Source organism: Lepidothrix coronata, unplaced genomic scaffold, assembly GCF_001604755.1.
Source record: "Lepidothrix coronata isolate B3197 unplaced genomic scaffold, Lepidothrix_coronata-1.0 Scaffold126, whole genome shotgun sequence".
Lineage (NCBI taxonomy): Eukaryota > Metazoa > Chordata > Aves > Passeriformes > Pipridae > Lepidothrix > Lepidothrix coronata.
The window spans coordinates 1,433,366-1,448,831 of record NW_016690306.1 but is presented as its reverse complement, the minus strand read 5'-3'; the positions used below and the strand labels follow the sequence as shown (position 1 = coordinate 1,448,831).

Here is a 15,466-nt window from a genome sequence, read left to right as displayed (position 1 = left end):
GTTGACAGGATAGAATCTTTCAAATAAAATACAGTTTTTGGCCTCATGAGAACAACTTCCTTTTTTGAGGGCTTCTAATACCATTACACCGTTGTTCAAGATGGAGTGATACCTGTGTTAACGTTGTGCTTGAGCATGTAGAATTCAGCTTGTATGTTTGTTCTGTTTTTCTAGTTATCCTGGTGGTTTCAAACAAGTGACAGCAACTCAGCTCCACTTGAAGGATCCAACCGCTGTAAGTTTCCCCTTCTTCCCTTCCATTTGTGAAGCTGGTTTTTTTTCAGTAAATTAGTTCCCCTAAACAAATGGGATCAGTTACCTGCTTCTCTAAAGCTGAATTACAGACATTTGGCTAATCGTTCTTAAAAGCTTGACTTGTGATACCGTTTTTGTAAACAACATGTTTTCGGGGTTAGATTGTAATTTGTATTTTCGTTGTTCTTCCGTGAAGTCCAAAGGAGCAAATCAAGCTCGTTTGCTTCACTAATTTTCCACTTATTCACTTGCTTTTAGTTTCAGGGGCCTGACCTTTCTCATAAGTGAACTGCCTCAAATTTGACTTAGCTAAGCTTCAGCTTAAGGACTCTATTGTTTTTTTAAGACCCAGCAGGAATAATGCTAATCTTAAAAATCTTAGAAAGTGCACCTGTGTCTTTCTCCCGGTAAAATTCAGGTGTAGGTTTTGTTAATTGATGCTGGTTTTTAAAATCTTTTTTACAATGCTGTGCGTTCATGGTCTGTGAAAGAACTGGAAATGGTGATTACGTTGAATGTGAACCTCTTTACTGTCTGTGTTAGACTGTTATAAATCCTGAACATCAGTGTTCATGTGTTTGTACTGATTAAAAAATTGAGGAAGATATGAACAATTTGGTACATTGACTTACACAGTTATGAAATTACGTTTACTAAGGTGTTGAATGGTCAGCATTGGAGTATTGAATAAGTACTAATGTTTCAGAACATGATTTGAGGCCCACAGAGATTAATAGATAGTTATGTTTAATTTTGACTTTTAAATGCTTTCATTTGAGTCACCTTATATATAAAATATAAAAGTGTTTCATCCTTTTCCTAGAGAAATTTTATCTGCAAAATTCTTGGGTTTTGTCAGTTACTTATTATCAGTGATTTAGAAATCCTGGATTGTCCCAAGACTGCCTTATTCAAGATGTTGAGCAAGTAATCAATAAAAAAAGTAATCCATATGAACTTGCCTGTTTCGTTTTTTTTCTGCTATTGCAGTTTCTATATCCTACAGTTCAATATTATGTTCTGTATAGAATTTTTTTAAAAACAACTTAAGTGCTTTTGTGAACAACCTCTAAGATAGTTGTAATTCCTTTGGGAATTGCTGGTAGGTCCATGTCTAAAATGGATTCTTCAACCCATTTCATTTGAGCTTCAGGCAGATGCTGTGCACTGGGAGGCAGTGTAACACAACTTGTTTGTTAGGGCATGAGAACTGGATGTTCTATAAATTGCCTTCTGGCATTCATTCTGAAATACCTCTTTTCTTGCCAAACTCATAGATGAATTTCTCTGCAAACAGAGGAGGATTAGATGCATTGCCAAAAACTAAGGCATGTTGGACAGAGGCTCAGCAAATGGTGATGTGGCTCAAGTCTTGGTCTAATTTAATGAAACGCTATTTTTTTAACAGAATTGTGGAGAGTCCTCAGCAATTAACTCTGTCATTCTATTTAAGATGAAGCATTCAGGTGTCCCTCTCATAAAGATATCTCAGATGTGTTTTTGTCATAATTAGTAGCAGTGAATGGTAATTTGGCAAGATATGCTCTGTATGTGTAGCTGTTGTATTTATTTACTACTTGAATTGTTTTGGCGTGAAATACATTGGGATATGACAATGATGGAAATTGTGATGGTGTTTTACTAACAGGTTTTATTTTTGCAACCAGCTTTTAAAACCTGAAAAAGTAGTACTGTAAAGAGAACAATGCCTAGCCTAAGTAAGATATGGATCTTGAAATCATGATACATAGTTAATGTGGAGGTTTCGATAAATCACTGTATTTCACTTCTCTTTTAATCATTTTAATCATGTCAAATTCAATTCCTGGGAAGCCAGTGGAATTAGGTAGGTTGTAGGAAGCAGACTATCTTCCTGTGGCATCAAAGTCTTCATTCTGTAAAATGTTACAGGCTACTGCATTTTCTCTGCCCTTGGACTTAATGACTCCTGCTATCTCATCCTGGTAGTGCTTCATTAGATGAGTCAGCACTGGTTTTGGAAATAGTGCTCTTAGAGAAAGTAAGGCAGTAAATTAATGGAGGAGACTACTTCCAAGGAAAAGGATGTTGTAATCTTGCTACATAGAGATTTTGCAATGGATATGACTTATTTTCACTTTATATGAGACTCGAAGAGTGTGTGTTTATAGTAGGACTGCAATACTGCTTAGCATTGTCTTTACTTACGTGTATCTGAATTCAAACATACAAATCCCCAAGATAAATATTTTTCTATTATAGTTTTGTTTCTAGTATACAGAGAGACTTTTTAGGAAAACCTGGTTCACAGCTAATAGCTAATTAAAAAAATTATAATGAGTAATTTGATGCAAAATGCTATAGTTTATGCTTTCGTGGGGGGCTGAAAAGTCATAAGTATAGTTGTCAGAATTTAGTCAAGGTTACTGTAGTATCATCCTTGATCATTTCTAGTTCCTTCATAAGATACCAACACACGATGATGATCTGATATTCTCACTTAATGGAAGTTGACCTCATTGTGTCTATCCTACTAACTTTGAAGTTTTGTATTCCTTGCAGGTGGTAGGTATTGTTTCAGAAGGATTTGTGCTGAATTTGAATGTACATGTGCCTTTTTTCATAGGGTCATAGGATGGTTCAAGTGGAAGGGAGTCTCAGGAAATCTCTAGTCCAATCTCCCACTCAGAGTAGTGTTGGCTATTATGTCACATAACACCGCTGGAGATTCATCCAGACACGTCTTGAAAGCCTTCCATGGCAACCATTTGTAGTCCATGGCGTTTTTTCTTTGTTGAAAAGAATAAAAAACCCAATCTGTCCAATCATAAATGTTTAATCTCAAATGTGTAATTTTGTCTCTGAGATTGACAAAATATTACTTTTTTTTTCCACTGCCAAGTATCTTTTATGTTAATATGGGGCAGGGAATACAAAAAGAGGTCTGCATAGTTCATGTTTTGTATAGGGCTTAAAGTTCCATGTTCATTGTGCCAAGTTTTTTAGCACTTCAGAAAAATTTGGTTTTATGGAAGGGAAAAAATGACAAAAAAGATACAAAAGTACATAGTCTAACATATTTTTACCTTTAATACCTGTGAATTAAATTGGGTGGCACGAGGAGGGAAGTATCTGTGAATCTGTTTAAAATTTCTAGTATTTTCAGTTGTGTGCTCTTCTGGATAGCTGTGATCTATTGGAGTGTGCTGGGCTACTTTAGGAGGTGCTTACTGAAGAAAAAAAGCTTCTTCATATTTCAGCCTTTTATTTGTCTGACTTAGTTTTAGTGTAAATTCTTGGACCACTCATATGCAAGAGTATTAAATATGTTCTTTAGATGCACCATAACTGTTGTTGTAGTTTGAAACAGCCACTTCAGTTCTTCAGTTAATATAATACTAATATTCTGTATGGTAGGAATAATCCCTTAGAAGATTATTAGGCAGCATTAATTTCCATTGGAGGTTGCTAAGAAAAATCTAATTGAAAGGTATGGTGCATTTTCTTTGCCAAGAGTCTTTTGAAAATAAAGGAAACATATAAACCCTGTGAGGTGAGATGCAGCTGTTTGGAATTCATAGAAGTTTGGGGGTTTCTTGTTTGTTTTTGATAAAACGTGCAGAAGTTTTGTTTAGCTGGAAAACCACTGATAGGCATGGGACCAGCACTTGCAAAATTAGGCTACTAACTACTTGATACAGAAAGACTAAAAGATGTACTTCTAAATCTCAGATTTGAGAGGGAACAAAAATTACTTGAAAAAACTTTCTAGGAAAATATTACAGCTCTTCATTAAAATGCCTGCAAAATATGTTATCAGATCTAATCTGTAGAACCAGATAGTAATCCTGTCAGGACAAAGTTTTCAAGCAATTGTTATTCTATTTCTAATTTGAAAGGTAAGCAAAACTTGGATTGATTTTTTTTTTTTTTTTGGCTGCATCAGAAACTCACCCCCCAAAAAAAAAAAATTACCTTTGGCTAAGAACAAGTGCTCAGTGAGAGGACTGACCTTTGCAGTATTCAGAGATTGTATCACCTTTGACAGAGAAATAAGGGGCAATAATTGTTCAGAATGAATGTTACCTGATAGGGAAGATTATTAAGTGAAGCAGAGTAGCTCAGTGGAAATGTGCTGGGAGGGAGCCTCCGGGGGTGTCAGGGTTCTGGTTTGTTCAGCTGCTGGCACTGATTGGAAGGGGCTTAAAATGTTCTAATTCTCCTTTTGAATGCCCTTTAGCAACTGCTTGCACGTATAGACTTGCTATTGTATCTGCATAATAATGGTCTTTTGAAGAGAAGCTCAGACAGAAAACACAGTTAAATCTTGCTGTTGGTATTTGAGAACATATTTTCTTTGCATCAGTAAGGGATACTCGATACAATAATACGTACATGCTACAAGCCAGTTACTGAAACACTAGATGTAATACGGTTTTCTTTTATTACTGTGGAATAATGTTTTTTAATTAAGTAGAGCAAAACTTCAAAGTCTGGCTTAGCACGCACACAGAAGTTAGTTTGGCATGGGGAAGAGAATATTGTTATGGAACATGTTATCTTGAAACCTCTAGGTGATCTGAATTAGTCTTAGAGCTGACTTGGTCTTTTGGTTCATAGTACACAAAAATAAATACTTCTGTTAAAAAGATCTTAATCTATTCCTTATTTGAATATGCAAGGCAAGTTAGTATATTAATTTAAAGAAAACATTAAACTTCTATGTTTTTAAGTGCTGAACAGTAGTGGAAAACCAAATGGCATACAGTGGAAGTTTAATTTGTCTGTGACCAAATGATTCTTATGGCAGCATTGAGTACATTCACTGTTGCTGTACTACTTGTACAACTGTCAGAGCTAGAAAGATGAAGTTCTTTGTATGTTTTTATAACATGTGGTGAAAAGAACAATATTGTATACAGAATAGAAAACCATGAACTGGTAGAAGGAAGATGATGTATCAAAGTGTACCTCTGAGAAACTGGTGTATCTCCTGAAATTCTTCTAGTGTTTTTTTGGTATGCCTTGTAATTAAAAACTTTGTTTTCTCTGGAGCACTGTGTCCTTCCCATGTTCTAGAATTGCTTCCTGTTGATTATTGGACTTAATTCAGCTATTATGGTAGACTTTCTCCTGGAAATTCAGCCAATTATTTTGTGCTTCTGAGTACCAGGAGTGGTATTGCTCTGTTGATTTTCATCTTTAAAGTATGTTTTATCTGGCAAAGAATCTTTCTCAGAACTTGTTCTCCGTTAGACATAGTCTGCAAGTTGCACGTAAGCCAAAGCTTGTCACAAAAATTGAAATGTTTAAGGCTCATAGTGTTTCAAATAAATACATTTTAATTTATTTGTACTCATAAAATGTAGTAACATGCAATAAGGGATTGAAAGGGCAAGAGTTTTAATAGAACAGCCTTCAGATTTCTCTCCTTCTACTTACCCCTTTAAATTGGAAACTAAAAGCATAGTATCATGTAACTTATTAAGAGCATGTCTATGCCGTGAGTATATTAATTAGCAAACTTGGGGAAAAGGATATTGCAATATTCAAGATGACAGATGTAATTAAAGCCAATAGGAATTTTGTAATTCAAAAGAAACTGGGGCAAACAGCATTCCAGTAGTACAAAAATCTCCAAATATTAATGCTGTAGTGTCTGTATACATCTGATGGTGGATGTCTTTACCTGATGGAGAAAGTGTCATGGTCTTTAGGAGTGAGTATTTATGAGGACATGGAATTTTACAGGTTACTAGTACTAAAGGTAGAGGAGGAGGAGGCAGTAGGAATCCATACACAACTGAATAAACTGTTAAACTGTGCTAGTTAGTTTTAAACTGAGATCAAGGTTGCCTTGAACCTGTGGATAGGTAGACCTCTTCGCCAGTCTGAAATCCCACAGAAATCACTGGGTTTTATAACTTTCATATAAAATTAAACTCTAGTTACTTTAATAGTTCAAAGTAAGCATAATCACATAGAAAACAATAATATTTGTCTTTTATTAGAAGTATATTACAGGCATATAGAAAGATCTGTTGTTATTGTTAATTCCTGAAAGAAACAACACATTCTGATGTGTGTTTTCAGGGAGCATTGAGTCTGGGTTTGGGTTTTGCATGGGTTCAGTAGCAGACTTTTTCTTGCAATTCCATACTTTTTTATTTAGGGTTGGTGTATTTTTAATAAAATTTGAGCATGTTCACGTAACATGAGAGCCCTTGCTTACCTAACACCCTGTAAGTATTGCTGGTTTTATCTGCCTTTTCTGCTACACAGCCTTACTCTAGGTGCAAAAGCAGTTTGTGCAACCTCAGTTAGGCCTGTGCTTTACTGGCTTCTTTGTCTTGTCATCACACCAGTTAGAGTGAGGGTGTGGGCAGAATTTTGGGCAAGGACTTGGATGTAAACTTTGTCTTTCCAGGAGTTGGGTTTGAATTTGTTTTGGCTCATAGAAGAGTCTTTGAGGCAGAAGTTACTGTGAAGGAAGCTAGTCGTTTTCCAGCACTGCTTTCTGTCCTGGCTCCCTGTATGGTCTTCTGTTCCACAGGTGGACTAATGACCTTGCAGTAAATCAAAATCCTGGGCTGCATCAAAAGCAGCGTGGACATCAGGGTGAAGGAGGTCATTCTCCCCCTCTGCCCTGCCCTTGTGAGACCCTACCTGGGGTACTGTGTCCAGCTTGGGGCCCCCAGCACAGCCAAGACATGGACCTGTTGGAGTAGGTCCAGAGGAGGACCACAGAGATGATAAGAGGGATGTAACACCTCTGCTATGAGGAAAGGCTGAGAGAGTTGGAGTTCTTCAGCCTAGAGAAGGGCGGACTCTGGGGAGACCTTATTTTGACATTTCAGTGTATAAACAGCACCTATAAGAAAGATAGGGACAGATTTTTTATCAAGGCCCGTAGTGACAGGACAAGGAGCGATGTTTTTAAACTGAAAGAAATTTAAATTTAGATTGGACATATAGAAGAAATTTTTTAATGTGAGAGTGGTGAGAAAGTGAAACAGCTGTCCCAGAGAAGTTGTGAATGTCCCATCCCTGGAAGTGTTTAAGGTCAGGTTGGATGGGGCTTTGACCCAACCTGGTCTAGTGGAAGATTTCCCTGCTGATTGCAGGGGTTGGACTAGGTGACCTTCACAAGTCCCTTCCAACCCAAACCGTTCTATGGCTCCATGGTTTCCTGGCAGTAAAAAGTGGTTTTTGCTTCATGTGAGCATGATTTTTCTGTGCAGGGTCTTGTGGTTATGAACTTCTTGCATGTGTGAGAGGACAGGGAAAGGCAAATGAGTTCTTGAACAGCATGGAGATTGGCCGATGTACCATAGGCATGCTTTGGATCATGCTTGTTGCATTTAGCATACTTACCTACAGAAACCATTATTGGGTATATGGTTATCCATGCTCGTTCATTATCCATTAGCATTCTTCAAGCCCTGTTTTTATGTAAGTCTGTCACAACCTGAGGTTGTCAGTGCTGCAGTAACTGTACACAATATTGAAAGTATTTTTTCATTGTTAAAACTTAAGCATATAAAATCAGTCATTCTTTACAGAGTGGACTTTTTTTTAATAGGCACATTTTTACTACTGAACTGTTCTCTTTTGGCTAGAAAAATCAGAACATATTCACCAGTCAGAAGTATCTATAACCATAACAGACCAGCTGTTCTACCACACTGGTTCATTTCAACAGGTGGCTGTGCCACATGCTGCAGAGGAAGATCAAAAACCAGTCATGAACACTGGTTGTTTGAAGAAACAAAACACTGAACATAATGTTCATTAAAGTATTTTAAACTCTCTTTTCATTGGACTGAAATCATTAAATAACTACCTCTGTGTATCTGTAGGTCAAAGGTAACATGTTGGACTGTGTGTGTACAGTTTATTAGTCTAAGAAGTTAATACTGGTTCTATCAGAGCCTGAAGTTAAAAGTAATTTTTAGATAAAGAAAAAAATCCCCACAGTTAGGTAATGTGTTGTGAAGTCTCTGGGATTGCTGGTTTAGATCTGATGTATTTTGATCTTTCATTTACTATAAGGAAAAATGCTGGATAGAAAGGAAAATAAGTGTACAAAATGAAAATTACTAATGTAGGAGGGCTTTTAATATCTATGTATTTTCTTGTATCGTTTTGGTGTCTCACTTCATTTTCAGCATTCAGTGAAGTAAACTGGTGCACTCTCATTTTCGGTCTTCATCTTGCCTTTGTCTAACCGTATATTGATCTAAATAAACTGCAGTTTGCTGTACAAGCATGAATAATTTTTATCCCTCAAAAGCATTAGTTTTCATCTTTGGTTTTTAATAAATGCTTATTAATTTTTATTAAAGAAGGTATCAACATTATAGATTATTCTGCCTGACCTATATATTTCTTCTGTCATCTTGATTTACTGTATTTGTCCATGGATCTGTGGTACTGGCTGCATAACACCTGAAAATCTGTCTTAACTACATGGTTCCAGCTGGGAACTCAGTGATTGTCTCTAAAATTTCAATTGAACTCCTTTAGTTAATGTTATAAAAAAAAGCAACTTTGTTCAATACACTTTTCAAAATGTCCAGATGCCTGGAAGGTTTTTTTGTGCTTAGTGCCCTGCATTTCAGTGTGTCTTATTGACATGAGCTTAACATTGCACTAAGTGTGCCTGGGTAGTTTCTGATTTAGAAATAGTTTATGTCCAGGTGGCTTGGAACACACATTTTACCTACAGAATTGCATGTAAATCTACCTCTAAATGCTTTGCTGTCCTTTGTAAAACCCTTTGTGTCTCCTACAGTTGTGTGCCTTGTTTTACGTGTACAAATGTTCCCCGTCTGGGTGAATTCCATAACAATGTGTTTTGTATTTAAATTAGAGGCATCTATACTAGAGTCCAAGAGAAAATCCTGTTGAACTTTGTTTACTTTTCATTGAGCATTATTTAGTGTAGATGTACAAATTCTATTCATTCCTGATGCTCAGAAGTGAGATTGTTCATCTGTAACTAATCATTATAAATATATATAATATGTTCATAATGGAGTGTGTTGGTATGTCAGCTTTGCTTAAGATACAAAGCATTAATTATAAAGCAGTTTCAAACACAGCAAATTACACTGTTAAACTAGTTGCTGGGAACACTTGGGAAATGTGTCAGAGCCTATTTTATTTTTTTCCTCAATAATATGTGTATAAAAATGTGCAATACAATATGGAGTATTGTAGAGCTATTGTAGAACCACAAGCTTCTCAGTTATTTTTGAAGTTGAATGATCATATGCAATCATCCACAATGCTAAATATAGCTCTTAACTTTCTAAGCTGAAATTTTCTATATGGCTGTCAGAGTAACTCTTTATATGATGGGGAGTAAGTATTTCTTCTTTTTGAATTAGTCTAGAGCACCTGCTGAATGTGTTCTTCAGCATGGAAGAAGGTGACTGCAAAATGGTTTAGTGCCTAATGGAATGGACAGAGGGAAACACAGCTTACCTTTTCATATTATCTGTAACCTGTCTGATTATTTGTTACCATGTTATCTTTCTACAGATTGTTAAACTGACTGTTTATAGAATGCTTCCAAAAAACCTTCAGAGAAGAACTATGATGCAGAGGCTACACCTGTTCCCAGAGGATGTGAGTAGTCATGCAGTTACATTTTCATTCATGTGGGATTTGGAGGTGAAGAGGGAGTGTTAGCAATAATACTTGTGTCCTAAGAAGGTAAATGAAAAAAAAATCAAGCTGATTTTTTAAATATATATATATATGTGTGTATATACACATAGTTGAAATGTTGATGTTTTTTTCTTTATTATTTCACAAAACTGTGAGATCCATGACATGTGTGAGATTGTCTTCTATATTTAGTTCAGACACTTAGCATGAAGAATGCAGTAGTATTGACAAATTTTGGTCTGTCTTTGGGAGTGGTGTTGTTTTTTAAACCGTGAGATAGTTAAGACTGTTCTCACCTGCCTCAGGTTATTCCAGAAGATATACAGAAGAACCTTCTGCAAGAGATTCCTCAGCCACGTGCAGTCCCCAAGAGGTTAGATGAATATACACCAGAAGAAATTGCTGCGTTTCCAAGGGTTTGGACTCCGTAAGTATCTTAGATTTTTTTTAAAGGACACTTTGAGTGAATATGTGTTATGTAGCCTCTCACATTATTAGTAAGAAAAAAAAAAGTAATGATTTTTCTGTTTATGTCATCTCTTTTTGGAGAGAGGCCATCATTAAAACAAGGAACAGTGATTGCTAAGCTTTTTGTATTTTAGGCCTTTATTTTAATGAGAAAAGCTTTACTTGAAATCATGTTTTCAACTCCTTACTTCATCCAAATGAGTAAAAAACTTCATGACCCAGTTTGAGTGTACATGCTCTATAATGCATAACTGTGGCTCTATGAGCTTTCAAAAGCTTATTAAAAGTGAGTTTTCTTAGGCTTCTCATCCTAGATGAAACTAAAACAAAGTCTGTGTGTCAGTTCTGTGCAGTCAAGGCACTGTGTTACAGTCTGTGTTGAAGAGAACAGAATCCAGTAAATGCTTTAAGTCCTCTTCAGGGCTGAAGCAGGTTCATTGGGTTTGATGTTTTCTAACCTGTATCAGTTATACAAATTCTTGTGTTTGCTTTTATCCTCACTACGGGATGGAGTTGAAGATGCTGATATGTCCTTGTTCCTGTGAGATTTCAGTGGACTAGCCCTGAAGAAATTTAGACTCTGCATCAATGACCAGAATTCTGCAGTACATTAGAGTAAAGCTGATAAGCCTCTCCTGACATATGGCATGTTATAGTCTTGTATAACTGTTTTTAATGTTAAAACTTATAAAGACTCTCTCATAATAATCTAGCATTGAATGGGGAGCTGACACTTAGCTTAGCTAGCTAATTGGGAGTATCTGTGTTGTCAAAGGAAGTGTGTTATGCTACCAGAGCTTTTGAAATGCGTTTCTTTGTCCCCCTTCACTGCCACAGTCTTGGTTGAGTTCATCTCCTTAGCACTGGGGCACCTTAAATGTGTTGACTCGTAGGTGTGTGTGGCAGAGGACAAACTCGATACCATCTAATTTAGTCATTGCTGTCAAACTAAGTTTCCTAATATCTTCATCTTAGCATTGAGAAGGCTACTTCAGCATGTTGACCCTTGAGGAAAATCTGCAGGTACAAACACTATTGAAGCTAGAATTCCCCTCACATCACTTCTTGGAACCATTCCTTCTGGAGGGATTGAAAGCACAGGGAAAATAATCATTCCCTTTTTTTATATTTCTCTCCTCTGCAGTCCCATCCAGACTGATTGGTGGTAACTGCTATCCATATACAGTCCTTTTGCTCCGTGCCATTTATGGAGGTGGGGGAATGCCGCTGCCTTAGAAACCCTGCAGCTGGAGCGGATTTGGAGGCTTTCAGCTCAGGGGATCATAGTGCTTCTCCTATGGGAGGGCTGGGGAGCTCAAGTGGGTACTCTGGTGAGAAGAACCAGAGGAACAGGTGCACCTGAGAGGAATGAAATAGTGGGTCTAAAATGAGTGTGAGAGAATGCCAGAGAGAAGTGGAGCCCGTGAGGTCTGGATGGAAAAACAGGGGAGTTTGGGAGAATTTTGACACTCTTGAGTGGAGCGACTAGGCCAGAATTTTCCCTTCAGTCAGCTACTCTGTCTAGAGCCACTTCTAAAGGCAGGAAGGCATATCTAACACTGCTACCATACCTTTGCCGTGTTGGACTTTAGTCCTATCTTCTTTTCCGTACTCAGGAACTGGTAAGACCTAGCAGAGAGGTAAGAGTGAAGATGGTTATCTACCGTCTCTCTCCAAGCCTCAGGGCTCGTCACTGTTGTAATTTCAGGCTTCTTGTTCTGGCCTGCAGCCAGACAATTGTGAATCTCAGATATAAATGTCAGATAACTAAATTTTAATTTAACCTTCAGCTCACTTTTTTTTAGCAGTTTTGATTTGGGAAGAGTTTCCAATTTGAAATAATGAGAAAAATAATAATGCTTTTCCTGTCTGAGGGAGTAAGTGTATTATTATGATTCTCTAGCATTCAGAGTGCTATGTGGAGAAGGGCTTAGTTGTGAAATAAAAGATAAAGAATTGAGCAAATTTGGTAAAATAACTTTCTGATGTGGTAGGTAAAATACAGAAGTCTGTGAAGGATACTCAATTCTAGGTGAATTGTAGTGGTCACTGTTGCCAGCAGGAGTGTCTGAGAATAGACAGCTTTGCACCAAACTCACTAAAAGAAAGGGTGTATGCATATCTAGCTGTAATAGACTCTGTGTTCTGAGCTTTTTCAGTGTGTGAACAAGCAGTGTTTGCATTATTCCTTTGAAAGACTGTAGAAGTGACAGAGATTTAAGTATTTACATATTCTTTTTAGGGGCATCTAGCAAAAACATTCTTCTAAAAATGAGTCAAAAAAGGAGACAGATTTGTTCAACAAATCAAAGTGAAGTTAGTTAAAATATCATTGTCTAAATCTGGTTATTTGAGATGTACCAAAAAAAACAACTACCTGACATTATTTCAGAAGAGGAAATGTGAAGGGAACATGAGTTATTTTTTGGAAATCCAAGTATTGCAGAAACACACATGTATCTCAGAATGAAAAACTGACTCTCTGTTTGGGTTCCTCATCATTTTATTCTTTCCAGCTGACAGGATGCCCAGAGAGGTTTTAGAATCTCCAGCCATGGAGATGTTTTGAACTCACCACACAGTTCCTGAGCAACCTGATGTAATGTTGAAGTTAGTCCTGCTTGGAGTGTGGTCCTTTCAGATGCAAATTTTTCTATGGTTCTTTATGTATGAAGAAAGTAAACAAACATAGATAGTAAAATAGATTAGTATTTTAATAAATTGTGTTAAAAAACCCCAGTGCACAGGTTGCTAGTAGTGCACTAGCACTAGTAGTCCTGTTTGGCTTTTCCTTGGGCTATTGTTTGTTATTCTGTACTAGGATCTTAGTTCTCTGTGTGAGAACAAACACATGGTGCTAAAATGAGTAGGCTGTTTTTGTCCTCTGTGTCCTGCATTCTGCATTTGGGATGTAAAAAGCCTTGTTGTAGACTTGGGTATGTGAGCTTCTGCAGAACCTATAGATAGCTTCCAAGCAGTAAGAGTAGTCCTTACAATAAACCAGAAGATGAAGGATGCAGAAAAGCTATAAACTCAGTTTTTTTCTTCAGATGGTTTTATTAATTCTTCTTGCCTTATGTGACTTTTGTTTTTAATTATTATGTATCTTCCATGAAGTTCTGAGCCTGGTGACCACCCTGTTTAACAAAGGGTAGAGGTTCAAATGGGAACTAAATACCTCTGAGAGTGATTTTAAAAAAGGAGGAATTACAGGGAAGCAGTGTTTGTGGTTCATCTTCTTTCTACAGAAAAAAAACAGTTGATATCAGCCTTTTAAAATAGCTGTATGCTGTAATGAAAAAGATCAATTGAAAAGCATAGCTTGCTTAAAGGTATGTAAGGCTATAAATACAGGTAAACACAATTATAAATAGAAAATTAATCTTTAAAGTTTTACAATAAAACTTACACCCAAGAAATGTACCTCACCATATGTAAAATAGCCATAAGATAGATAATAGGTAATTAATGTAAATAACTGAATTTATATGAGAAATTACTAGTTCTAGGAGGAAAATACCCTTTTTCTCTTTAATCTGAAATAATAATGTAAATAATTTTCATTTGGAACGTGAAGACAACATGGTCAGTGGTGCTAACAATCTCATTGGATATCTAAGTGTCTTGCTGTAGATATGTTTTTAAGGGCTGTTTTGCTGGTAATTGGAGACTGATCCACAACAGAGAAATATGCAATATCCACGTGGAACTCTAAAACAGAGAAACAGTTTTTAAGGAAAGCACAGGTCTGGTGTGGAAACCCAACAAATCATTTGGTGTTCAGAGTGGAGAGCTTTCCCATCACCCCTCCTTCCACCACAGCAGAGTTCATGATGGGACATCAAGCAGGATCCTGTTCCATGAAAGTGGAGAATTAAATGTCAGAATATTTCTAGTCAGAGAGGCTTTCTTTGAACATTCTTCCCTTTTATCCATAATGGGAACCAAACGACTTTCCAACTTGTGCAGAGGTTCCTGCTGGTCTGAAGTTAAGTGTGGTGGAAAACCATGTAGATACAAGTTAAATTATGTCTTTTCCCCAGACGTATTTCGAGGGGGAAAAGATCAAAAACTGGTTCCTTTGACAAAGTTCAATTTTGTACTATGAATGAAACCATTATTTCAAGTGTGTTTGAAGTTTCAGATTGTATGTCTTTTTAAATGAGTTTTAAACAGAAATCATTACAGAATTTACCAGTCACATATGACTAAGCAAACAATTCTGTTCCATAAAAGCAAGGACACATCAGATTCATGGGTGAATTTTCCTGTTATATACCATTTTAAAGTTTTTTAACTGTCTGGGTATATATATGTTTTGAGACAGTTTTAAAGGCAGGAAATTGTTTTTCAAGAAGTATTTAAGTAAGAATGTTACCAGATATATGGAACAGCAGCTCTGTGTTGGTGCAGTAAGATGGATGCATTCCTGAGAGTTTCCCTTAAGAAAGCAGAGCCATCTGATTTGCAGGAGTGTGCTCGGGCTGGTGCTGCCGCATACTGAGCGCCTGTTCCACTGCCAGCCCTCCTGGGAACTCCCCTCTGGCCAGACAGCCCCTCCCTTGTCCTTTCGGGGGAAAAGTTCTTGAACACTTTTGATGTTTTTAAAACTTGATGTATTGTAAACTTTGAAATCTGGTTTAAGAAAACCAAACACCTTTTTAGTGTTTATTTTTCTGAGTAACTTGCCTGATTTCCACCCCCATCTGTACATCCTGCTTTGAGGCAGCGGATTGCAGAACCTGGTCTGAAGCTGTAATTTTGTTTCAGCTGAGCAGCATGGGCTGGGCAGGTGCCAATATTGACACTGCATGTCATCCCCACGCCATGGCACAAAGATTCCTGGTAATTCATCAGCAACACTCCGGGGCTTTGAAAGCAGAGAATCACAATGTTCTCAGAAAGAAAAGTTTGTAGGTGATGAAACACAAGCGTGTTGGATACCTGTGAACTGCAAGTGGCTCTGATAATGCTCATGCACATTCTGTGCTAAAGATAACTTCTACTCCAGTTCCACCCTGGTTTTGTGTCCTTAAAACCAGCCTTGCCAGACTCAGCCAACCAGAAGCCAACTGTCATGTTCCCAGCA

At 37.1% G+C, this 15,466-nt stretch overlaps 1 protein-coding gene across 1 annotated transcript in view; it reads left to right on the top strand.

Annotated features, from left to right (window-relative positions):
* Positions 1-15,466, top strand: part of MRPL13 (mitochondrial ribosomal protein L13) — a 29,715-nt gene that overhangs the window by 4,991 nt on the left and 9,258 nt on the right. Inside the window, exons 4-6 of the mRNA XM_017826411.1 lie at positions 175-235; positions 9,781-9,867; positions 10,215-10,336. Coding sequence (XP_017681900.1) covers positions 175-235; positions 9,781-9,867; positions 10,215-10,336 — 270 coding nt within the window. The remainder of the gene's footprint in view (positions 1-174; positions 236-9,780; positions 9,868-10,214; positions 10,337-15,466) is intronic.